This window comes from Phascolarctos cinereus, unplaced genomic scaffold (genome assembly GCF_003287225.1).
Source record: "Phascolarctos cinereus isolate Bilbo 61053 unplaced genomic scaffold, phaCin_HiC Scaffold_2;HRSCAF=192, whole genome shotgun sequence".
In the NCBI taxonomy this organism is placed as follows: Eukaryota; Metazoa; Chordata; class Mammalia; order Diprotodontia; family Phascolarctidae; genus Phascolarctos; species Phascolarctos cinereus.
Window position 1 is genome coordinate 299,805,575 of NW_027555625.1, and position 21,743 is coordinate 299,827,317.

The 21,743-nt window shown below is 47.2% G+C and overlaps 1 protein-coding gene across 4 annotated transcripts in view; it reads left to right on the forward strand.

Annotated features, from left to right (window-relative positions):
* The first annotated feature begins 3,915 nt into the window (after positions 1–3,915).
* The window catches only part of NR5A1 (nuclear receptor subfamily 5 group A member 1), a 49,728-nt gene continuing 31,900 nt past the window's right edge, over positions 3,916–21,743 (forward strand). For 2 of the 4 annotated variants that reach the window (XM_020967587.2, XM_020967591.2), the window contains exons 1-4: positions 3,916–4,109; positions 12,807–12,923; positions 15,244–15,385; positions 19,782–20,413. In XM_020967587.2, coding sequence (XP_020823246.1) covers positions 12,822–12,923; positions 15,244–15,385; positions 19,782–20,413 — 876 coding nt within the window. In that variant the 5' untranslated portion in view covers positions 3,916–4,109; positions 12,807–12,821. Of the gene's footprint in view, positions 4,110–5,353; positions 5,444–10,524; positions 10,678–12,806; positions 12,924–15,243; positions 15,386–19,781; positions 20,414–21,743 lie in introns of those variants that run through there. The other 2 variants (XM_078150131.1, XM_020967588.2) reach the window with 2 other exon arrangements.

The window sequence follows — 21,743 nt, forward strand, 5'->3', positions numbered from 1 at the left end:
ACAGAAAACTAACATGGGGCCTTGGAATATTGAGTTAATTAACTAATCAATTAACAAGCATTTATTAAGCACCTACTATATAATAGGCACTGGTGATAACAATGACCAAAAGGAAGCAGTCCCTGGCATCAAGGAGTTTACATTCTATCCAAGGAGCAAACCTTCTAAAGAACTATTCTCAATCTGGAAGGGACCCTGGAGATCATCTAATTATCTAACCTTTTTATATTCTAGATAAGGAAAATGAAATTTAAGAAGGGAAGTGACTTTCCAGGTATTAAGAGTCTTGGCAGAGTTAGGATGAGAATACAGCTCTCCTGACTCCTACCTAATTTAATGTTCTTTCTACTATGCCACTAAAAAAAAAAGGTTAAATACCATTCTGTGTATTCTTAAACAAATGTATATATAATATACATATAATATTTTATTTTTCCCCAATGATATGTTAAAACAATTTTTAACATTTGAGTTTTTTTTAAGGTTTTTTTTTTTAAGCAATGAGGTTAAGTGACTTGCCCAGGGTCACACAGCTAGTAAGTGTTATGTGTCTGAGGCCGGATCTGAACTCAGTTCCTCCTGACTCCAGGGCCGGTGCCCTGTCCACTGCACCACCTAGCTGCCTTTTTTTTTTTTTTTTAAAGTTTTGAGTTCCAAATTCTATCCCTTCCTCTCTGAGACAGTAAGCAATCTGATCCAGTATATATGCGCAATCATGTAAAACATTTCCATATTAGTCATTTTGTACAAGAAAACTAAGAAAGAAAGAAAGAAAGAAAGAAAGAAAGAAAGAAAAGAAAGAAAGAAAGAAAGAAAGAAAGAAAGAAAGAAAGAAAAGAAGGAAAGAAAGAAAAAGAAAGAAAGAAAGAAAGAAAGAAAGAAAGAAAGAAAGAAAGAAAGAAAGAAAGAAAGAAAGAAAGGAAGGAAGGAAGGAAGGAAGAAGGGAGGGAGGGAGGGAGGGAGGGAGGGAGGGAGAGAGGGATAGCATTCTTCGGTCTGTATTCAGACAATATCAGTTCTTTTTCCGGAAGGGGATAGCATGCTTCATCATGAGTTCTTTGGGATTGTCTTGGATCATTGTATTGCTGACAGTAGCTAAGTCATTCCCAGTTCTTCATCATAGAACATTGCTGTTACTGTGTACAATGTTTTGCTGGTTCTGTTCACTTCACTTTGCATCAGTTCAGGTAAGTCTTTCCAGGTTTTTTTGAAATCATCCTACTTGTCATTTCTTATAGCACAATAATATTCCATCACAATCATATACCACAGCTTGTTCAGCCATTCCACAATTGATGAGGAATGGCTCCCCTCAATTTCCAATTTTTTAGTCACTATGAAAAGAGTTGCTTAAATATTTTTGTACAATTAGGTCCTTCCTCCTCTCCCTTTCTAAAATACCTTTGAGATATAGACCTAATAATGTTTTTTTTTTTTGCTGGATCAAAGAATATGCACAGTTTTATAGCCCTTTGGGTATAGTTCCAAATTGCTCTCCAAGGGCAGCTAGGTGGCACAGTGGACAGAGCACTGGCCCTGGAGTCAGGAGGACCTGAGTTCAAATTTGGTCTCAGACCAGACACTTGACACTTACTAGCTGTGTGACCCTGGGCAAGTCACTTAACCCCAATTGCCTTGCCAAAAACAAACAAAAACAAAACAAAACAAAACAAAAAAAAAACCAAATTGCTCTCCAGAATGGCTGGACTAGTTCACAACTCCACCAACAGTTGATTAGTGTCCCAGTTTTCCTACATCCCCTCAACATTTATGATTTTCCTTTTTGTCATATTAGCCAATCTGATAGGTTGGAGATAGGATCTCAGAACTGTTTTAAATTGCATTTAAAAATGTATTTAGAGCATTTTTTTATATGACTATAAATAGCTTTGATTTCTTTGTCTGAAAACTACCTGTTTATATCCTTTGACCACTTATCAATTGGGGAATGACTTGTGTGTTTATAAATTTGACTCAGTTCTCTATATACTTGAGAAATGAGGCATTTATGGAGAAACTTGTTGCAAATCCCCCTCCCCCCCAGTTTTCTGCATTACTTTCCATTTTGGTTGCATTGGTTTTGTTTGTGAAAAAACTTTTAAATTTTATATGATCAAAATTATCTATTTCATGTTTTTGTACATTCTTTTAAAGAAGGTAAAAATTTGATTTATTTGAAGATTTTCATCAAAATAAAAAAAAAATTCATGTTGAATTCCTACCCATCTTTTCAAGCCCCATTCAAATACCACCCCCTCCAGGAAGCCTTCTCTAATCCCTTCCTCCCCTACCTTTCTCCAGCCTCATTTATTCATGGTTGTATCATGCTTCTTTGTATAGGACAGCCATATGTGTCTGTTATCTCCCCCCCCATACCCCCTTCCCACCAGTAGACTGTAAGTTCTATGAGGGCAGAAACCATATCTTCTTTAGAGTTTCTGTCTCCCTAACCCTTACACAACATACACAGGCATTGAATGTACATATTTAACATGCAATCATTGATTATCGAAGGGATAAGGTCCAATTTATGGATGATTTACTTAGGGAAGGCCTTTCATTTCCTCATTACTTTGGATAAATTAGACCTGTTTAATAAATGCAATTGATAATTTAGTTTAAAAGAAAAAGGATATTCCAGCTTTGGTTAAGTGACTTGGGCCAAATCATCTCATGTCTTGGGGTTTCAGTTGCTTTATCTGTCAATTGAAGGGTTTGGGTTTAGAAGGTCTTGAAGGTCTCTTCTAGCTCCCCAATTGTCTGTGGCATTTACCTTACCAATAGCGTAGAATCCTTGTGAAGAAAGTACCTTATAGGTCAATCAGTCAACCAATAAACAAACATTTAATAAATAAATTCTTAAACTATTGTAGAAATGGGAGGTATTATGGAAGGATTCATAATATCCTGGGATCTCAGAGATGGAAAGGATTTCAGAAGGTAACTAGCTCAGCCCATATTTCATTGGGAATTCCCTCTTCCCTGACAAGTGGTCATCTGGCCTCTGTTTAAAGACCTCCACGGACAGGGTGTGGTGGAACAGAAAGAGTACTTGTTTTCATATTAGGAAACCTGCATTGAAGTTGGGACTTTAAAAATTTTGACACTTTCTAGCTCTGTGACTTGCTGAGGTCACTTAATGTCTCAGTTTCTCTATCTGTTAAAAATTATAATACTTGCCCTACCTCCCTCACAGAATTAGGAAATACTCAGAAAACTTTAAAGCACTATAGAAATCAAAGTCATTATTCTCTCCCAAGGCAGCTCATTCCGTTTTTGGAAAACTCCCATTGTTAAGAAATTTTTTCTTCTGTTGGACTAAAATCTGCCTCCTGAGCTTTGGGAAGGTGGGGGAAGGGAAGCTGTCCTCTCAAGGTCATGTGGTCCATCCCCCTGCCTCATGACCCTAGCTATTCAGACAGCATAAAAGCTTTTAGCAGGCCCATCCAGGGCCCCAGTCTATGCTTACTCTTTTCTCTGTGTCCCTTGGGAATCAGACTGGGTCCCCAGGCCAGGACCCCACAGGCCAAGTGGGGAGTAGAGGCCGGAGAGGCCAAGAAGCCCTGTAGGCTGTGGAGGATGGGCCCATAAATCAGGTTGGCCCTCAGCCTTCCCACCTCGATAATGAGCTGCTTTCCTCCCCCCCCCCAAGAGCTCCCTCCCACCCATCTCTGTCTTTGGCTTAATTGACAGCATAGATCCCCTTATCTACCCTCCACCTTGGGGAGCATTAGATGCCTGTTCCCCCAGGGCCCCACCCTCCCACCCCCCCAGCCCACTGTCCTCTTATTATTATTTTTTTCTCCTAAGAAAAAATGAAGAGACAGCAAATCACGTGTGTGCAGAAACCAATGAGACACTTGATTGGGCCTCAGGCGGGGGCCTCCCTCCTATGCCCCCCCCCCCAACCCTAGATGGGAGGGAAGGAGCTGGAGGAGGAGAAGGACGGCCAGGACAGGGCTAGCAGCCAGCACCCACCCACCCATCCTGCTGGCGTGAGGGAGCTCCCTGCGCCTTACCCACAACCTAGCCACGGCCCCAGCTCTGGCCTGTCTGTCTGTCCGGCCGGCCGGCCCCCCCGAGCCCTGCAAGAGGCGCCCCTGCTCCTAGTAAGTAACGGGATCTACACTGGTTGAGACAAGGCCTCGGCTCTGGCTTTGGCCTTCATTATAGAGGCCCGGGTTGGGGGCATTGAAGGTAGTCAGGAGACTCTAGCCCTTCTTGAAGGGTGTCATGGTGAGGTTTCCAAGGAAAAAATAAGCTTTCATTTCTGTAGTGCTGTAAGATTTACAAAGTGCTTTTTCCTTTGAAATAGGCAGTGTGAGTATTCCCATTTAATAGAAGAAGAAACTGAGGGTCGTAGAGGGGAAATGAGTGGCTTAGGATCACCCAAAGGTTACATGTCACAGCTAAAATTCAAAACCATACCTCTCCATATTTCAAGTGTCTGTTTCCACTAGCTTTGCTACCTCCATTCAGAAACAGAAGACAATGGGAATATTGGGAGGTGGGAACGATTGTTGGCACTGGTCAGGTGGGGAGGCATCAGCTAGGAGAGTCACTGGCTCCTGGAGTGCAGCCAGTGACCAGTCAGGGCCCCTCTGAAGAAGGAGGGCCTGGAAACAGGCTGTAGTCTTCCTCTCCGGCAGCAATCATGGCCTGAGGGGTGGGGGTGGGGTGGGGTGGTTTCCTCTTGGTTCTGAGCTCCGGGCCCAGCTCGGAGTTGGCCAACATGGTTTACTAATCCCTTTCAGTTTTCACTCAGCTGTGTGTGTCTGTGCACACATCTTGTCTGCATTTGTATCTTTGTATACATTGATACCTTGTGAACATATTTGTGTCTGGGTATGCACCACAGCTGAGAGCCCCCTCTCTCTCTAAAGAAGACTTGCTCTGGCCATTCTGGAGGCTGCCGCACTTTAGCCCCCTTAGGATTAGTATTTGGGACTGAAGTAAGACTGGAAAGAAGGAAGAAGGGAGCCAATCTCTACCTGTCTCTAGGACTAAGGGCCTCCCCTTCCCCTCCCCTTTGACCTTAGGAGCTCTGAACAAATCACTTCCCTTCTGAGCCTCAATTATCCCCTCTGTAAAATGGAGATGATAATACTTGCACTCTCTTCATGGGATGGTTGTAAGGAAAGGGCTTTTATAAACCTTCAAGTGCACAGAAATCCGATTTATTATTGTGAAAGGTGCATTTGGTCCGAGGGAGAAGAATATGAAAAGAGGATTTGAAGCTACCAAATGTCATCTCCCACTTGGCCTCCTTCAGTACCCCTAGAATTATGGGATCATGGGTTTAGAGCTGGAAAGGACTTTAGAAGCCATTGAGTTCAATGACCCTATTTTGCAGATGAGAAAACTGAGGCACAGAGAAGTGACTTGCCCAGGATCAGAAAACTTAAGTGCCTGAGGAAGAATTTGAATTCAGGTCCTCCTGTCTGTAAGTCCAATGCCCAGTCTGCTACATCATACCATCTCTGCCCACAGGACAGACCCTTCCCCCCCCCCCACTCCCCAATCAGACAGCTGATCAAATGATGAGCAGCCTCTCTGGCTAGAGCATTGTGTGGTATGGAGGGAGCACCAGGGGAGCTGTCAGAAGACTTGGGCTCTAGGCTCAGCTGTACTAACTAATTGTGCAGCCATGGGCAAGTCCCTTCTACTCTATAGACCTCCATTTTCTCACCTTTAAGATGCTGAGTGTGAATTCCATGATGTCCAAGATCCATTCCAACTATACTATTTTATTTCCAGCTCTAACAATCTCCATTTTAGCACTCTACCAATGCCCCTAGTCTGGAATGCTGGATATTCTCCTCCCGCCTAACCTAATTCCACCTAGAGAGGAAACATCTTTTGTGTTTTTGTGCCCCCACCCCCATTGGAGGTTTATTATTATTATTAATTTTTACCTGTCACTAAGTCCTCATTGCTGAAAAAAACAAGGCACCTTGTACCAGGCTGGACTTAGAACATTGTGCCACAGGAAACACTCCCCTGGGAGGTAATGGGGGTAGAGGAATGGGTTTGAGTGTGGCAGTCATATCCCTGAGCCCCAGCCCCACTCTTTCTTTCTGATTACCCATAAGCCTCTTCCCAGGGCTCTGAGCTTTCTCTTCCTTCCCTGTGTGATGGGGGAGAGATGTCTGTATCAGTGAGTGTGTGTCTATGTATCTATCTGTATCTTCCTGGTTGCATGTCTATCTCTGTGTCTCTATGAGCATCTGTGTCTAACAGTGTTTGTGTATGGGTAGGGCTGTTAATCTAAGATCTGTGTGTCCCTAGTCATGTGCCTTATACTCATTGGGAGTATAAGCATCTGTGTCTCTGTTTCTGTGCCTCTGTGTGTGTGTGTGTGTGTGTGTGTGTGTATCTATGGTTGTGCATCTGTATCTGACTGTACCTGTGTGTTCCTGTGTTTGTGTCTGCCTGTGTGTGTATTTCACTGTGTATCACTCAAGATTTTGTGTCTGTGTATGTTTGTGTACCAAGATATGTCCTCATATGTATCCCTATGTTTCTATATCTGCATGTGCCTCTGTGTCTGGCATTCAATCACACTCGGCAAGCATTTATGAAGTTCCTACTTTACGCCAAGCTCTGTGCTAGAAACTGGAGAAGACATGAGACACCCCTTACTCTCAAGGAGTCTGTGTGTACATGTATCTACCTGTGTGTATCTATGTCTGTGTGTATGTACAAAGACACGTATGTAAGAGAGACAGGGAGAGAGGGAGAGAGAGAGAGAGAGAGAGAGAGAGAGAGAGAGAGAGAGAGAGAGAGAGAGAGAGAGAGAGCGCTGCAGAGGCTCATTGAGTCTCCCATGGGTTCAGTCTCCCTGGTGCCAGGTACAGGTTCTTCTCATCCCAGATGAAAGAGAACCATCATATGTTGGGGGTGGGATTCAGAGGATGGGCTAAGGATTCACCTGGGGCGACTTTGGAAAGGCGAGCCAACCCAGACTACTGTATTGCTACCAAGGGATTGAACACCTCCTACCCTCCCACAACCACTGCACCCCACGCCAGCCCCAAGTTTTCCACTTCCGTCTAAAGCAGAGCTCAGAAAAGCAACAGGGCCCAGGGATTACCCGCACTGTTCAGGAGGATGCTTCTATATTTAAAGATCGAGTTTTTCAGACACCAGAAGTTTGCTCTCCGGTGTCTTTGGCTGAGGTGATTTGGCAATCCTTGGGATTGCTTGGGAATACTTTAGACTATGACATCAGTCCTTAAAGAAATCTGAGTCCATATATCTAGCTTTTTTTTTTAGCCTGCCCCAGGGCCCTTAACTCTGGCCCGACTTTCCTAGGGACATGCCCTAATTTCACCCTTGGGTGCTACAGCCTGTGGGGCACTGAAAACACTAGAGTACTTATTGACCCGTGGGACTGATCAAGTCACGCCTCTTCTTTCGACCTCTGTTCCTTTATTTGTCAAATGGGGACATTGATATGTGCGCTGCCTCTGGCACTGATAGTTGTGAGAATCAAATTAAAAAAACATAGGTAAAGCGCTTTGCAAATCTTAAATGCTAATTATTATTATATTGTTATTGTTCATCAAAGAAGGAAATCGAGGCCGAAAGAGGTTAAGAATTTTGTTCAGAATAACAGCAGCAAGAGAACCTGGCCTCCACTCCGGCCCACTGCTCTCCGAGCCATTGCTCCTTCGCTCCACTACGCTATCGTCTATGTGAGCTAAAATCCCTTCAATTAAGTCCTTAATCTGTGGTCCCAAGAGCCTTCTCCCAGCCTCAGTCTCTCCATCTGTTAAATGGGGATCACTCCTGTCCCGCCTTCCCTGGGGCTCTCATTAAGGTTGGAAGCGCTACACAAACAGGGACTTTAAAAAACAGACTGTGGCTCCACATCTCGAGTGTCCGTGGGGAGGGTAGAGGAAGGAGGTTCGGAACCACCGCGAATAGAGCCACTCCTGGTCTTGGACGCTGCCCGCGTCTGGAAAGGTGCGCACTCACTCCCAAGTCTGTGGAAAGGGGCTTCCACTCCTATTGCGCTTTCTCTCTGGGGCTTGAGGGAAGGTACACCCGAACCCAAGCCGACGGGAAGCCTCGGAGCTTCGAGCCTTGTTTACCTGAACCCCCTCATCCCCGAATCCCCCGCTGCCAGAACCTCTTTCTTCTCCTAGGCCAAGGGAAGGAGAGAGCATCCTTCACCTGCAAGTCCTTCCCGGGCCTTCGGTGAAAGAAGTCTTCCCAAGTGGGCACATTTAGCAGCAGCCGAGGGCAGTGAAAAAGTTGGAGATGTTAGGAGTAGGGTGACCCTGTATTCGAGTCCCGACGCCTTCTTCAGCTTTCAATCACGCTTCGGGACGATATTCCTTTCTCTTCTTTGGTCTTCAGCTTTCTTCTCTGTGAAATGGGGATAAGTCGCCTTTTTTTTTTTTAATAGCGCTGCCATCACACGGGGTTATCTAGAAGCTCAAATGAAATACTTTTTAGCTACATTCTATATCTCCCCGAACTTCGGGCACAGAATATTGTATACAAAAGGCGCTTAAGTATTTTTTGAAAATATAAAATCACGTATATATGTATACAGATACGTGTATGTTCTTGCTCCTGAGTCGTTTCAGTCGTGTCTGACACTTCGTGATCCCATTTGGGGTTTTCTTGGCCAAGATACTGGAGTGGTTTGCCATTTCCTTCTCCAGCTCACTTTACAGATGAGGAAACTGAGACAAAGAGGGTTAAGTGACTTGCCCAGGGTATACACATATGTATATTTTGTGTACACATATCTAACTTCAGAACCCGTGATTTCATCTGAGAAGGGAATTCTCAGTGTGGGCACTCTCTCTGCATATGCAAATCAGCAACCTGTCCTTAATCTAGAACATCGTTTGGAGGCATTCAGAGACTGTGGATTGCTATTCCGCTAGCATAAAAAGAGTAAGGGTTTAATAGCAGCTCTTCCAGAAGCCAGTCTACACGACTCCATTCACTCTTAGTTGAATAACAATAGTTCACGTTTCAAGCTTTTTTAAGATTGACAAAGCTCTTTCCTCCTAGCAGTCTAGTGAAATAAAATATTCTTGTGTATCCTTGTGTAGGGATTTTTATGCCTATTATACAGATGAGGCAACTGAGCCTGAGAGAAAGGAAGTTGTCTGTGTAGACTATTAGAGTTGGAAAGGACTTTAGAGGTAATTTAATTCAACCCTCCTCATTTTACAGATGAGGAAACTGAGGCACACAGAGAGGTTAAAAGTGACCTGCTCGTAATCACTAAGCTAGTATAGATATGTAAAGTGGTATATATGTTTGTTGTTGTTATGCTAGGCTTTTCCCCCTCCTTCCTCTCAGACTCTTTCGATCTTCTCTTCAAATGCCCGCAGGCTCATTCTTCAAAGCATTCAGTTCCCGGCTTTTCTGAGTCCTAGGGTTACTTTGGGGGGGGGGTTGGGTTACTTAGGGATGGAGTTTGGGCTCCATCTCCATCCCTAGCTGGGAACATTTCTTCCCGCTCTGGTGTCTTACCTTCTCCGCGCTGTAGGGTTTGGGGTGTGTCTCCTCCCACATCTTCACCCGCATTGGTCTCAGACAACCCCCTCTCCAACTGCATGAACGTTGAAGAAAACGTAAGAACAAAAACTACCAAACCAAACACCCCTTTAATCTAAGTCAGGCTTGCAAACAATCCCGAGACTGCTGATTCGTGCTTGTTAAGGGTATAAACTGATGGGGTTGTTATTTTTTTCTTTTTCCCAAAGGTGAAGCTGGGAAGGCTTCTGCCCCCAGAACTAAGCCCTGATGCTTGAGCATCGAATCTTTGAGTATCCCAAATTTTCTCGGCCACAGATAGAAAGGGAGGAGGGAAGTGCAGGCAGCAGGGTTAGGGGTTCTAACTCAGAGATAGGCTTTTAGGACGGACAATCGGAAAAGACCTTGGAACCTAGAATATTAAAACTGAAAGGGCCCATAAAATATACAATATTAGAGTCAGAACGCATCAGAACTGAAAAGGACATTAGGACATAAAATGGTAAAACTGAAAAGAACCTTAAATCAGAGACCATAGAAGCCAAAGAAGAAAGGGACTTTAGAACATAGAATGTTAGAGCTTAGAACGTAGTACATGGAACTAAAAGAGATCTTAAAAATCATGTTGTATGACAATCATTTTTGCAGAGGATAAAACGGAGTCCAATATGATTAAGTGACTTGCTCAAGATCATACAGGTCTTTTTAGGTACTAAATAGAGGGAGGGCGTGAGGTCCATGGATCTGATACCCCAGACTATGCTTTCTATGCTAGCTAGAGAAGGAATACCGTATTTACAGGTGTATGAGACATGCCGAGTCTCCATTTGCAACAGAAATCTGGGGGCACCCCTGCCGCGAAGAATCACGGTCCCCAGCAAGCTCTTCTGAAAATGGGGGTCGCTGTGGGCAGTGATGTGGCGGCTTATATGTAGAGGCTTGGTGTTCGGTAGGGCTTTTTCCCCCCTCCCCCCTCTGAGGAGGAAGCGGAGGCCGGGGCCGGGGGGCGGAGAAGAGCTCCCCAGATGGAAGCCGCCCAGGAGAGCCCTGCGCCCCCGCCCCCAGGGGCTGTCAGCACCGCTGAGCTGACTCTCCCCGGAGCTGAGCTGTAGTGCCGATTATCAGCTGCCGGACGGGGTGCGGCTTATAGCCGGCCGGTGTTCGTCTGGGCAGGTGGGTCCCAGCGCCTATGACCCCAAGAGGGAGAGGGCCCAGGAGCCCCACAGGGCAACCGAGAGAGAAAGGAGGTGGAGGAGCAGGCAGGCTAGGGACTGGGGGTCGGGCGGGGTTGGATACCAGGACGGGGCGGGCGGATCCCGGGCTCACTCAGCTTCCCACTACTGTCAGGGCCCCAGCGGCAAGGATTCCGGGAAGAGTCCTTCCAAGGCAGGCGAGCTTTCTTGTCTTTGCTGCAGTTGTAGGGCTCTGTGTCTCTCGATGTCTCTGTCTCTCTCCCTGGCAGTGTCTCCCTCCCTGGATCTCATGTCTCTGTCACTGTGTGTTTGTCTCTGCCTTTGATGTTTTTGACTTTGTCTCTCTGGCTCTGACGATTGCTGCTGTTTGTCTCTGTCTCTCTATCTCTGGGTGCCCGTTTTAATGTCTCTGTCATTTGTATCTCAGTGTGTGTCTCTGCCTCCATCTGTTTGTCTGTGTCCGTTTCCATTCCTCCCTTTCCCTGCTTCTGTCAGTGTCTCTGCCTCTCTGAATTCAATGTCTCTGTTTCCATTTCCTTTCCTTTCCTCGGTCTCTGCTGTTTCTGGACGTGTCTCTGTGTGTATTATCTCTGTCTCTGTGTCTCACGTCTCTGTCATCGTGTGTCTCTTTCTGAATCTCGTTTGCTAACCCTTCACGTCTCTTTCTGCGTTTCTATGCCTTTCTTCGATACCCACTTCTCTCTCCAAGTCTCTGTCTCTGTCTCTTTTGTCTTTGTTTCTGCTTTTTTGCCTCCGTTGCCACCCTTCGGTCGTTACCCGTGTCTCTCTCCCCCTCCCTGAGTCCCTATCCTGCTTTGGGCACTCAGTTCCAGTCTCTGCTGTGTCTCTGTCTCCATTTCCATTATTCCGTTGGCTCTACTCTCTCGTCTTTATAATTTTGTTTCGGGTGCCTCCCCCAGCCCCCAAAGTCTCGTTCTTTCTCCTGTTGCTGTGCGCCTGTGTTTCTTACGCCTCAGTTTCTCTCAGTGTCTGTGTCTCTCTTTAGACTTTTAACTCTTATCTCTGTCCGGAGTCTGGCTCTCCCTGTCTGCATGGATTTATTTCTGTCTTCATAACCATTCTTTGGTCTCTGTCTCTCTTGGGGTCTTTGATTCAGTCAGCCCTAGTCTATAAGCCCTGGCCACCGCGGCTGGGCCTCTCCCCCGAATCCCCTCTGAATGTCTCTATTTCATTTTTTCGGCTTCAGCATCTCTATCTGGAGGTCATATTTCGGTATTTCTACTTCTCTCTCAGTCTCCATCTCTGATTCTGTGTCTGTGTGTGTTTGTGTGTTTGTGTGTGTGTGTGTGTGTGTGTGTGTATCTCCATGTGACTATTTTTCCGTTGTCATTTCTTAGGAATATCTGTCGCTACCTCTTTCAGCCTCTGTTTCCGAACCTTCACTGGCTCTGTTTCTGCTTTAGGTCTCTTTTTCTTCCAGAGGTCTCTGTCTCTGTTCTGAATCTACCCGTAGACCACCCTTCCTTCTGTTTCTGCCCATTGTCACTAAATCTGCCCTGGGTCTCACCCAACACTAGTACTTATTCTGTTTTGCCATGATTTCAGGACCTGTCTCCCCTCATAATCTCTCCCTCTTCCCTACCCCACCACCCTTCCTCTTCTTGGTAGCTGGTCCTCATCTAGTACTCATTAGCTAGAAGAGCGCTTGACTCGGTCTTGGGGGATTTTTGTTGCCAGAGAAGCTCATTGGGTTGCAAACGTCTGCCTCGACGGCTCTGGCTGTCCACCTGGCAAGGATTAAGGCCAGGCCCTATGTGGTGCTGCCTTTGGCTAGTTGGATCCCCAGAGGGCCAGTTAGAAACACAGTTTGAGTCCCCTTAGACTGTGTGCACAGCCTGCAATCCCGCCCGCCCTACCGGGGGCGGGAGAGGCGAGAGAAAAGGGAGGGAGCCCCAGCCGGGGGGGGGAAGGCTGGTCTCTCCAGGGCCCCACGGGCGCTATAAAGGCTCCGCAGTAGCCCTGAGCCACGCCTGGCTCTGCTGCGCCGCCGCCCACTGCCCCTTCCCTGGTTCTGTACCCTCAGCCCCTGGGCTGCCAGTGATCACTCTGTGGTGACTTTTGCCTTTCTATTCTCCCACCCCACCCCAGGCAGCCGCCGAGGGCATGGACTATTCGTACGACGAGGACCTGGACGAGCTATGCCCGGTGTGCGGAGACAAGGTGTCCGGATACCACTATGGGCTGCTCACCTGCGAGAGCTGTAAGGTGAGCTGCCCCCGAAGGCCGACCGCCAGACTGAGAGGGATTCGGACGAACTCGGGGTGTTGGGGGGGAGGCCCAGGGGAGTTCTGGTGGGGACGCTGACAGGCAGGGATCTACAGCAAAGGATCGTGAAGGGAGGGATGACGGCCAGGCAACACAGTGACAGAGGAGCTCTGGTCAAGGTGGGCGAGCAATGGGTAAGGAGAGAGATGAGGACCCTCAAGAAGCAGTAGAAAGGACTAAGGGCCGTCAACTAACTCACCTGGTCGACTGAGAAAGATGGAGAGGGCGAAAGGAGTGCTTTGGCCAGCTGACACAGTCCGATGGGATCTGGCCTGGCCAGCCAGGAAAGAGGGAAGAGGAGAAATGCTAACAGATTTGGTGTTGGGGGGGGCGGTGGAGAAGAGGAATATAGTTGGAAGTAAGGAGGAGTAACCAGTGGGTGCTCTGAAGCTGTTGTAGTGACCAGGACAGGACCGCGGGTCGCTCGGGACAAGCTAGCCCAAGAAAGAGGGAGGGGACAGGGAGAGGGTGAGGTGTGGCTGGATCGCGGTAAGGACTGAAACAGACGGAGAGAAAAAGAAGGTGACAGGTGACGGGGCTCCCTGTTATAAGAACCAACACTAAAAGTGAACTTGAGGTGCTTAGGGGAGTCACACAGGCACTGTGGCGGGACAGTGAGGTGACAGTGGCTTGGCCTTAACAGCGCAGGAAGCGTTGACTCTGCACAGCTCCTCCTTCCCACATCCACCTTCCTGAATGAGGGTTTGGGCCCCAGGGTGGCGGTCAAGGACCCAAGAGCCCCGAGGGCCGAGACTGCAACCCTCTCACGACTCGCTCTGCAAGAGGCCCAGATTTCGTTGCCGTTTGAATCCATCCCCACCACCCACCACCCTCGAGTTAGGGCAAGAATAAATTTGAGATTCGTCAGACACAAGGTGTTCTCTGTTAACCTGTCTAGTATTCAGCCAGAAGCGGGCACCTGCCCCGTTCTGAGTCTTAAGCAGTTTCCTGGAACCTGCGAAGTCAATTGCGGAGAGCCTTATTTCTCTCCAATCCCTTTAATTCCGGTTAGGAAGAGTCTGGGCTAGTTCTGGGGGCCACTGCCCTTCAAGGTCAAAAAGAGGTCCCTGGAGACACAGACCTTCTCCCTGTCACCTCCTCGTACCTGGCTCTCACCCAACCTCGGGGCCCGAATCTTTCCTCAGAGCTGCATAGGAGCCTTTTCGCTGCGTTCCGGTACCGATTGCCCGCCGAGGAACTAGCCTGGAACAAGCTCCTCTCCCTGCGCAAAGAACACTAGCTTCTCTTTCGCACAGCGCCTCTTTGGTCCTCACTAGTGCGTTAACCCCCTTCGCAGCTCCCTGCTCCGAGTGTCTCTTTACCCAGAGCTAAAGCAGTTCCCAGGACACTCTGAGCTTCCTCGCTTTCCTGCTGACGTCTTCCAATCTCGGCCTAACTATGGAAGTCCTGTTCCTCATTCTCTTTCCTTGTATCTTCTTCCCCATTCCTCCCCCCCCCGACCCCATATCCTCTCCTCTTTCCCTGTATATTCTTTCCTCTCTCCATATCCTCGTTCTCGACTTCTTTTCCTTCTCTCTGTTTTCTCAAAGTACTTCCTTTGTCCTTTATCCATATCCTTTCCCCAATCCTCTCTCCAGCTCCCCTTCCCTTTTGCCGTGCCTTCTCCCCCACCTTTCCACACTCTTCCAAGGTCTTCTCTCCTATCCCGAAGTCTCCTCCCCTGTCCCTAGGCATTCTTCCCTCACCTCTTGATCTCTCCCCTCTATTTACACCTCTTGGATTCCCCTGTGCTTCCCCCACTCCCTAAACCCCTCCCCTTGTCCTCTCTTCTCCATATATCCTCTTCTCACTCTCTGCATCTTTTCCTCTTCCCGTGGTCCTTTCCTTTTATTCGTGGGTCCTCTCCTCTTTCCCCACATCCTTTCCCGCCTTCTTTTATCCTTTCACCTTTCCTCAGTCCTTTCTTCTCTTCCCTTGTCAGTTTCCCAGTCCTCCAGCGCTCTCCTACATTTCTGCTCCTTGAATTCTTTCCCTTTTTTCATTTCCTATCCCACTTTTCTCAGTCTTCTCCCTCATCCTCCTTGTCCTTTTTCATCTCTCAGAATCCTTTCCTCAGGCCTCCTCCTGTAATCTCTCTCTCTTCTTCCCCTCTTATTCTCTCCTCCTCCCACAGCTTCTTCCATCATCCTCTCCCAGCTGCTTCTCCCCTACGCAGGTGCTTTCCCCCCCCCTCCTCCCTCATCTGGCTTCCCCTCCCGGACTCGGGTGCTAACTCCCTCCATATCTCCCCGGGACACAGGGGTTCTTTAAGCGCACCGTACAGAATAACAAACACTACACGTGCACCGAGAGCCAGAACTGCAAGATTGACAAGACACAGCGTAAACGATGCCCCTACTGCCGCTTCCAGAAGTGCCTGACTGTGGGGATGCGGCTGGAAGGTGGGTGTGATTCCGGTCCCAAACCCAGCCCTAGCTCCATGTCCGTGTCCATAGATTCTTCTCTCTCCCTGCTTACTCCTTCTCCAGTTCCACTCTGCAGGGTGTAGAAGGGGAGGAAGAATTGAGTTTATTGTAAAGAGAGAAAAGGGCTAAGAAAGCTGGTGAAGAGAGCTGGGAGGAGGGGGCCCAACTTGACCAGTTCAATGAGTGGGAAGGGCAGGTAGGTGATGGGGAGCCTGGAGGAAGGAGACCTCAGTGATACAAAAAGAGCTTCTGACTGGAGTCTATATTATTCTAGGGGTAGTGATCAGTACTAACCTTGACCTCTGGAGATCATAGGTGAATTTTCTAAAACTGGGTTTTATTAACTTACCAAGACAGCTAGTGTAGTGATAAGAGTCAGGGAAAATGAGCCGTTAAGTCTGGGCTCTACTTCTGTTGACTCAATATGACCTTCCTTGGATAAAGAATCTGACATTTCCTCCTATGAAAAATGAGAGAGATTGGTTTGGATGGAATCGTTTCCTGATTCCACGTCGAAAATCCCTTCTGTCCAACTCTTGTGTTTTGTATTCTAAAGTCCTTTTCGTTGATTCTCTATGGATCAAGGGACACTGATATCTTAGCTATTGAGGACTTTTACCTGAGTCTGGGAGAAAGACACCGGTGGACTGGACAACTCAGATTTATGTATCATTTTAAGCTTTTCAAAGCTATTTCTTCAGCATGAGTCAGGGAGTACAAATATTATTATACCCATTTTACTGATGAGGAAACTGAAGCTCAGAAAGGGGAAATGATTTGTTTGTTGTTCACACAGCTAGCGAAGTGTCAGAGCTGAGAGTAGAACACAAGTCTATGGAATTCAAATCTACTACTACTCTCCCTATGGCACACTGTCTCTGAGTATGAAACAGTAAAAAAGCACAGGATGCCCTCTGGGATCCAAATCGATTGTATTGGAACAGGGCTGGGCTGTGCAAACTTTCTGATATGATCAGACTCTTCTCCCACACGTTGACATTAGAGATATGTAGTCATATCACTGGCTCAAAGAAACCCATGTGATATGGAGTTGGAAGGTCTCACTTTGAGAACCAAACGGTTTGACTAAATTAGAAATCCATCGACTTGTCTATCCAAACACAACTTTACTAAGCACCTACAATGACTCATCATTGGGGGAAGTGGTGCAAAGATGAATAAATAAATACATGAATAAATCCTCTTTCCACAGGAAGTTTGTAGAAGGGGAGATGAGAATATGCAAATAACAAAAGTACAGAAAAGAACTTGATAAGATGATGAAGAAAGGCACAAACAAAATACTATGAGGCCTGCTCAGAGGAAAGAAAGATCACTTTTGGTATGATAAGGGAAGAGAGGGAAGGGAAAAGGTCAGGAAACATTCCATGGAGGTGGCATCTGAGCTGAGCACTGGAGATGATCCTGAGAGGTTTCTTCAATTGCCAACCTGCAATGCTGACTCTGCTGGTTTTTACTGCACTCCTCTTTACACAGGGGATATAAGAAATGGCACGAATCCATTTTCAAGCCGCTCCAAATTCCCTTTTCTCCATGGGTGGGGGGAGAAGACAGGAAGTTCATAATTCACAACTCAAAGAACAATAGAATATGGGATGTTAGCACCAAAAAACCCTTAAAATATAGAACATGGGTTGTTAAGGCTAGAGAAGACCTAAGAACATTAACTGTCAGAACAAAGAACTTTAAAGTTGGAAGAGACCTTCGAAGTCACCTAGTTTGGGGCAGCTAGGTGGCCAGGTGCCTAGAGCACTGGTCCTGGAGTCAGGAGGACCTGAGTTCAGATTCGTCCTCAGACACATAATAAATTTCTAGCTGTGTGACTCTGGGCAACTCACTTAACCCCAATTGCCTCACTGAAAAAAACCCAAACAAACAAATAAACAAACAGAAGTCACCTAGTTGGAGGCAGTGAGGTACAGTAGAAAGAGCATTAACATTGCAGTAAGAAGGACAAAGATTCAAATCTCACCTGACATTATTTGTGTGACCTTGGCCAAATTATTTCATTTCCCTAGAACCTAGTTTCCTCATCTGTAAAATTAAGGGCTTTGGGTTTGATGACCTCTGAGATCCCTTCTAGCTGCTAAGATCTAAGATCTTTTTATCTTAGAAAGGTGATACAAGCTTTCAATATCACAAAGTGATTTAACAGCCCATGCAGGACAAGGTCCCATGCCTGCTGACTTCCTAGCTAAGATGTTCCATGGCACCACAATGTTCCTTGGTTTCATGGCACCACAATGCAGCATAATTACATATATTCCTCAACACAGGCTGGGGAGTCGGGGGTGGGGGGGGCGGGGTAGGGGGCTGGGCAATGCTGTCTCTGTGAGTCTCAGAAACAGAGGAGGGGGATAACAGGGGAGATTCTAGAAAAAGGAAGAAGAGACCAGCACTAGCTTTGACCTAGAACAGTGACTGATTGAGGCCTCTCCTCATCTTGCTCCTTCTCTCCTTCCCTCCCTCTCCCTACTCTTCTTGGGCCAAGGGAGGGCTCTCCCTGTTCCCCATGAGGCTCTCAGTCTGTGCTGGGAGATGGTGGGGGAGGGGCACAGAGTAGAGAAGGAGGGAGGGAGGAGGGAATGCTGTGCTGCAGAGAAGCACCTGTTCCCAGCCAAGTGACACATTCTTGGGCTGTGGGAGGAACATCTGGCTGGGGACTGGAGAGGCCTTCCCGGGGGGGGAAGGAGCTTCCGGAAGGGCTGGACAGTGAGGCTGCCTCACTCAGGTTTGACTAAAACAGAGATCCATTTATGCATTCATTCAAACAAACGCTTACTGAGCACCTACTATGTGCCAGTCCTGTGTTCTTCATTGTAGAGGATACAAAGATGAGTAAGACCATTTCCCTGTCATCAGGGCTCTGACAACCTTCTAACAAGGAGAGACATGTAACAGTAATATGCATTTATTAAGCACCTACTGTGTGCTGAGTACTATGCTCAGGGAGATACAAGGTATAGATGGGGAAAAAAACCCTCTAGTATCCAGGGGAACCCAAAACACTGAGCCCTAGGCTTGATACAGGCAGGCTTTCCCTCCCACAGGGCAATGGGACATGTTGCTCCCTCCCCCCGCCTAAAAAAAAAGACACCTAGCATCCCCAGCCCCTTTCTGGAGTGGGAAAGAGGAGGAGTAGGAGCCTCATTTCCCTATAATCCCCCACCCACATTTGCTCAATTCTAGGAGAGGAGATCAGAGTTGGATTGGCCAATTTGAGGCCCAGGGGAACAATTTATCTAGAACGTACAAAGCGAAGTGGTTCCCAAACTTAGGTAGAGCCATATTCCTTAGAATACCAACTATGGTAGATGGCCAGTCACCCGAAGTAAGATTTAGAAACTCATTTGATGAGTGAGTTTGGGTCATTTTTTAATGGAGAATATATGATATAGCTGTGAAAGTATGATTGGTAAGGCATTCTCCATTTGATTGAATCATAGTCAGAGAATGTCAGAGCTAGAAAGGACCTTAGAATATAAATGTCAGAGTTAGCAGGAGCCCTAGAACATAGACCATTAGAACAAGACCAGAGAACGTGGGACCTTAAAGGGACGTCAGAATATAGAATAATAGAGATGTAAGGGACTGTAATTCCATTCCATTCAACAAACATTAATTGCCTACTGTGTACGAGGCACTGTATTAGGGAGTGGGGGTGGAGTTTGAGCAAAGACCAGGGGAATCTTAATGGAGGAAATGGGAACAAAACTGAGCATTGAAGGGAGATGAAGATTCTGATAAGCAGATTTGAAGAGAGAGTTTCCAGGGATGGGGAATAGTTGGTGTGAATGCATGGAGATAAGAGAGGGAGTGTCAGGTTCAAAGAACAGCTAGTGGTACAGTTTGGCTGGAATGTATAGTTCATGAAAGGGAATAACATGAAAGAAGAGCAGGAAGACTGGTTGGAACCAGATGGTCATGGGCCTTGAATGAGGAACTAAGGACCATGTATTTTATCCTCGAGGCTCTGTTGGGATCCAGTGAAGTTATTGTAAGCAGAGGAATGACATGGTCAGGATCTAGGATGTTAGAACAAAAAATCTTAAAACTGGAATACAAAGCTTCACACACAGAACACTAGGGTCAAAAGGACCCTTAGAGATCATGTAGTTCAATGCGTTCATTTTGTAGATGAGAAAACCGAGGCCCATAGAGAAGAAATGGCCTGTCATGCAGTAAGTTAGTTGCAGATCTGGAGTGTCATGTTTTCCTTTCTTAGTCTTTAAGAGCCAAGGTGGAGGTGGGGGATGGAGATTGAGGACAGAAGCTAGGGGAGGCCCAGGTGGCTTCTCTCTGATCAGTCTAGGAGGACTTCTTGACAAGATCCCTCTTGCCTTCTCCATAGCTGTTCGGGCAGACCGAATGCGAGGTGGGAGAAACAAGTTTGGTCCCATGTATAAGAGAGACCGTGCCTTAAAACAGCAGAAGAAGGCCCTGATCCGAGCCAATGGATTCAAGCTTGAGACGGGTCCACCCATGGGACCTCCTCCACAAACTGACTACCCCTTGGCACCAGCCCTCCACCCAGGGTCCAAGGGCTTGGCACCTGTCCCACCTGCAGGGCCACCTGGTGACTATGAGCGGGGCCCCTATGGTCCACCAAGTCTACCTATGGCAGTGCCCACTCATGGCCCACTGGCTGGCTATCTCTACCCTACCTTCCCTGGCCGTGCCATCAAGTCAGAGTATCCAGAGCCCTATGCTAGCCCCCATGAGCCAGCGCCCCCCTATGGCTACCCAGAGCCCTACTCCAGTGGCCCTGGCCTGCCGGGGGTCCCAGAGCTCATCCTCAAACTGCTGCAGCTAGAGCCTGATGAAGGCCAGCTCAAGGCCCGAATCCTGGCCTGCCTACAGGAGCCTGCCAAGGGCCGGCCTGACCGGCCCACACCTTTTGGCCTCATGTGCAAGATGGCCGACCAGACCCTCTTCTCAATTGTTGAATGGGCTCGCAGCTGTGTGGTCTTCAAGGAGCTGGAGGTGAGTGGCCAAGGTCAATGGTCCCCTTATCCTTTTCTTTCCTCCCCTCTCCCCCACCTCCTCTTCTTTCCTCTCTCTTTTCCTCTTTTCCATTCTCTCTCTCTTTCTCTATTTTCTCTCCCCTTCTCTCCTCTTTCTCTCCCTTCTCTTCCCCTTTTCCTCCCACATCTCTCTCCCTCCCTCTCTTTCTCTCTTCCTCTCTCAGTCCTTCTCCTTCTTCCTCTCTCCTCAATCCCTTTCTGGTATCTCTCTGGGTCAGAAGTAGGATGGTTCTAATGAGAACGACAAGTCCCCACATCATAGTGTGATGCAGCATGGGAAGAGCATGCATTAGGAGTCAGGGGCCTGGGCTGGCTTTTCTGACTCTGCTACTTTTTAGCTAGGTGATCCCAGGGTGAGTGGCTTCTCTCCTCTGGGCCTCTGGGCAGCACCCTCCAGCTGTAAAATGGCAGATGTGAACTTGAGTATCTCTAAGGTGCTTCCAGGTCTATGCTCCTATGACATGACAGAGAAGAGAATCAACATTTATCTCTGTTTCCATTCCTGTTTCTTCTTTCCTTGCCTTCCTCTTTGATTTCTTCTCTCTAGCTCCCTCTGAGACTTTGATTGCCCTACTCCCTTTTCCTCCCTTCTCTCATCTCTCTCTCTTTAGCTAAGTTTAAAAGGGACCTAGGAACCTAGGTCCCTTCCAGTTCTAATGCTAGGATCCTCATTTTCAGAGGTGGAAACTGAGATCCATAGGGATTAAGTGACTTGTGCAATCAGACAGATAGTAATTAGCAGTAATTAGTCACTATTTTGAGCCTTCAAATCTACTGCTCTTTCCGCTATACCACTCTTTCTAGTTCTCTCTCTCTCTCTCCTCCATACTTCCCTCTCTTCCTTATTTTTATTTCCCCTTCCCTCTTTGATTTATCTGAGTCATAGAATTGCATGATAAAAAGCCTCAGATGTCCTTTAGACCGATGACTATTCTGTCTATCTCTCCTGCTTTCTCCTTATCTTTGTGACACATTGTGGTGATAAGAGTAATGGATTGGGAGTAAGGAGACATAGACTGCAGTCTGGCTCTGCCATTTATTCATTATGTCATGCTTTGGGCCTCAGTTTCCTCATCTGTAAAATGAGGGGATTGGAGGAGATGACTTCTAAGATGCTACCCAGTTGTATGGTCTCCTGCATCTCTGCCATCTGAGATTCTCTGATGGAAGAGGTAGAACCAATTCAGAGGGTTCCCCTTTCCATAGCTTCTCTGAACACTCTGAAGGCCAGAATGGGATCCTGGATCCTTTTCAACCTCTGTGCTTATGGAAGGGGCTGTATTTTTGTC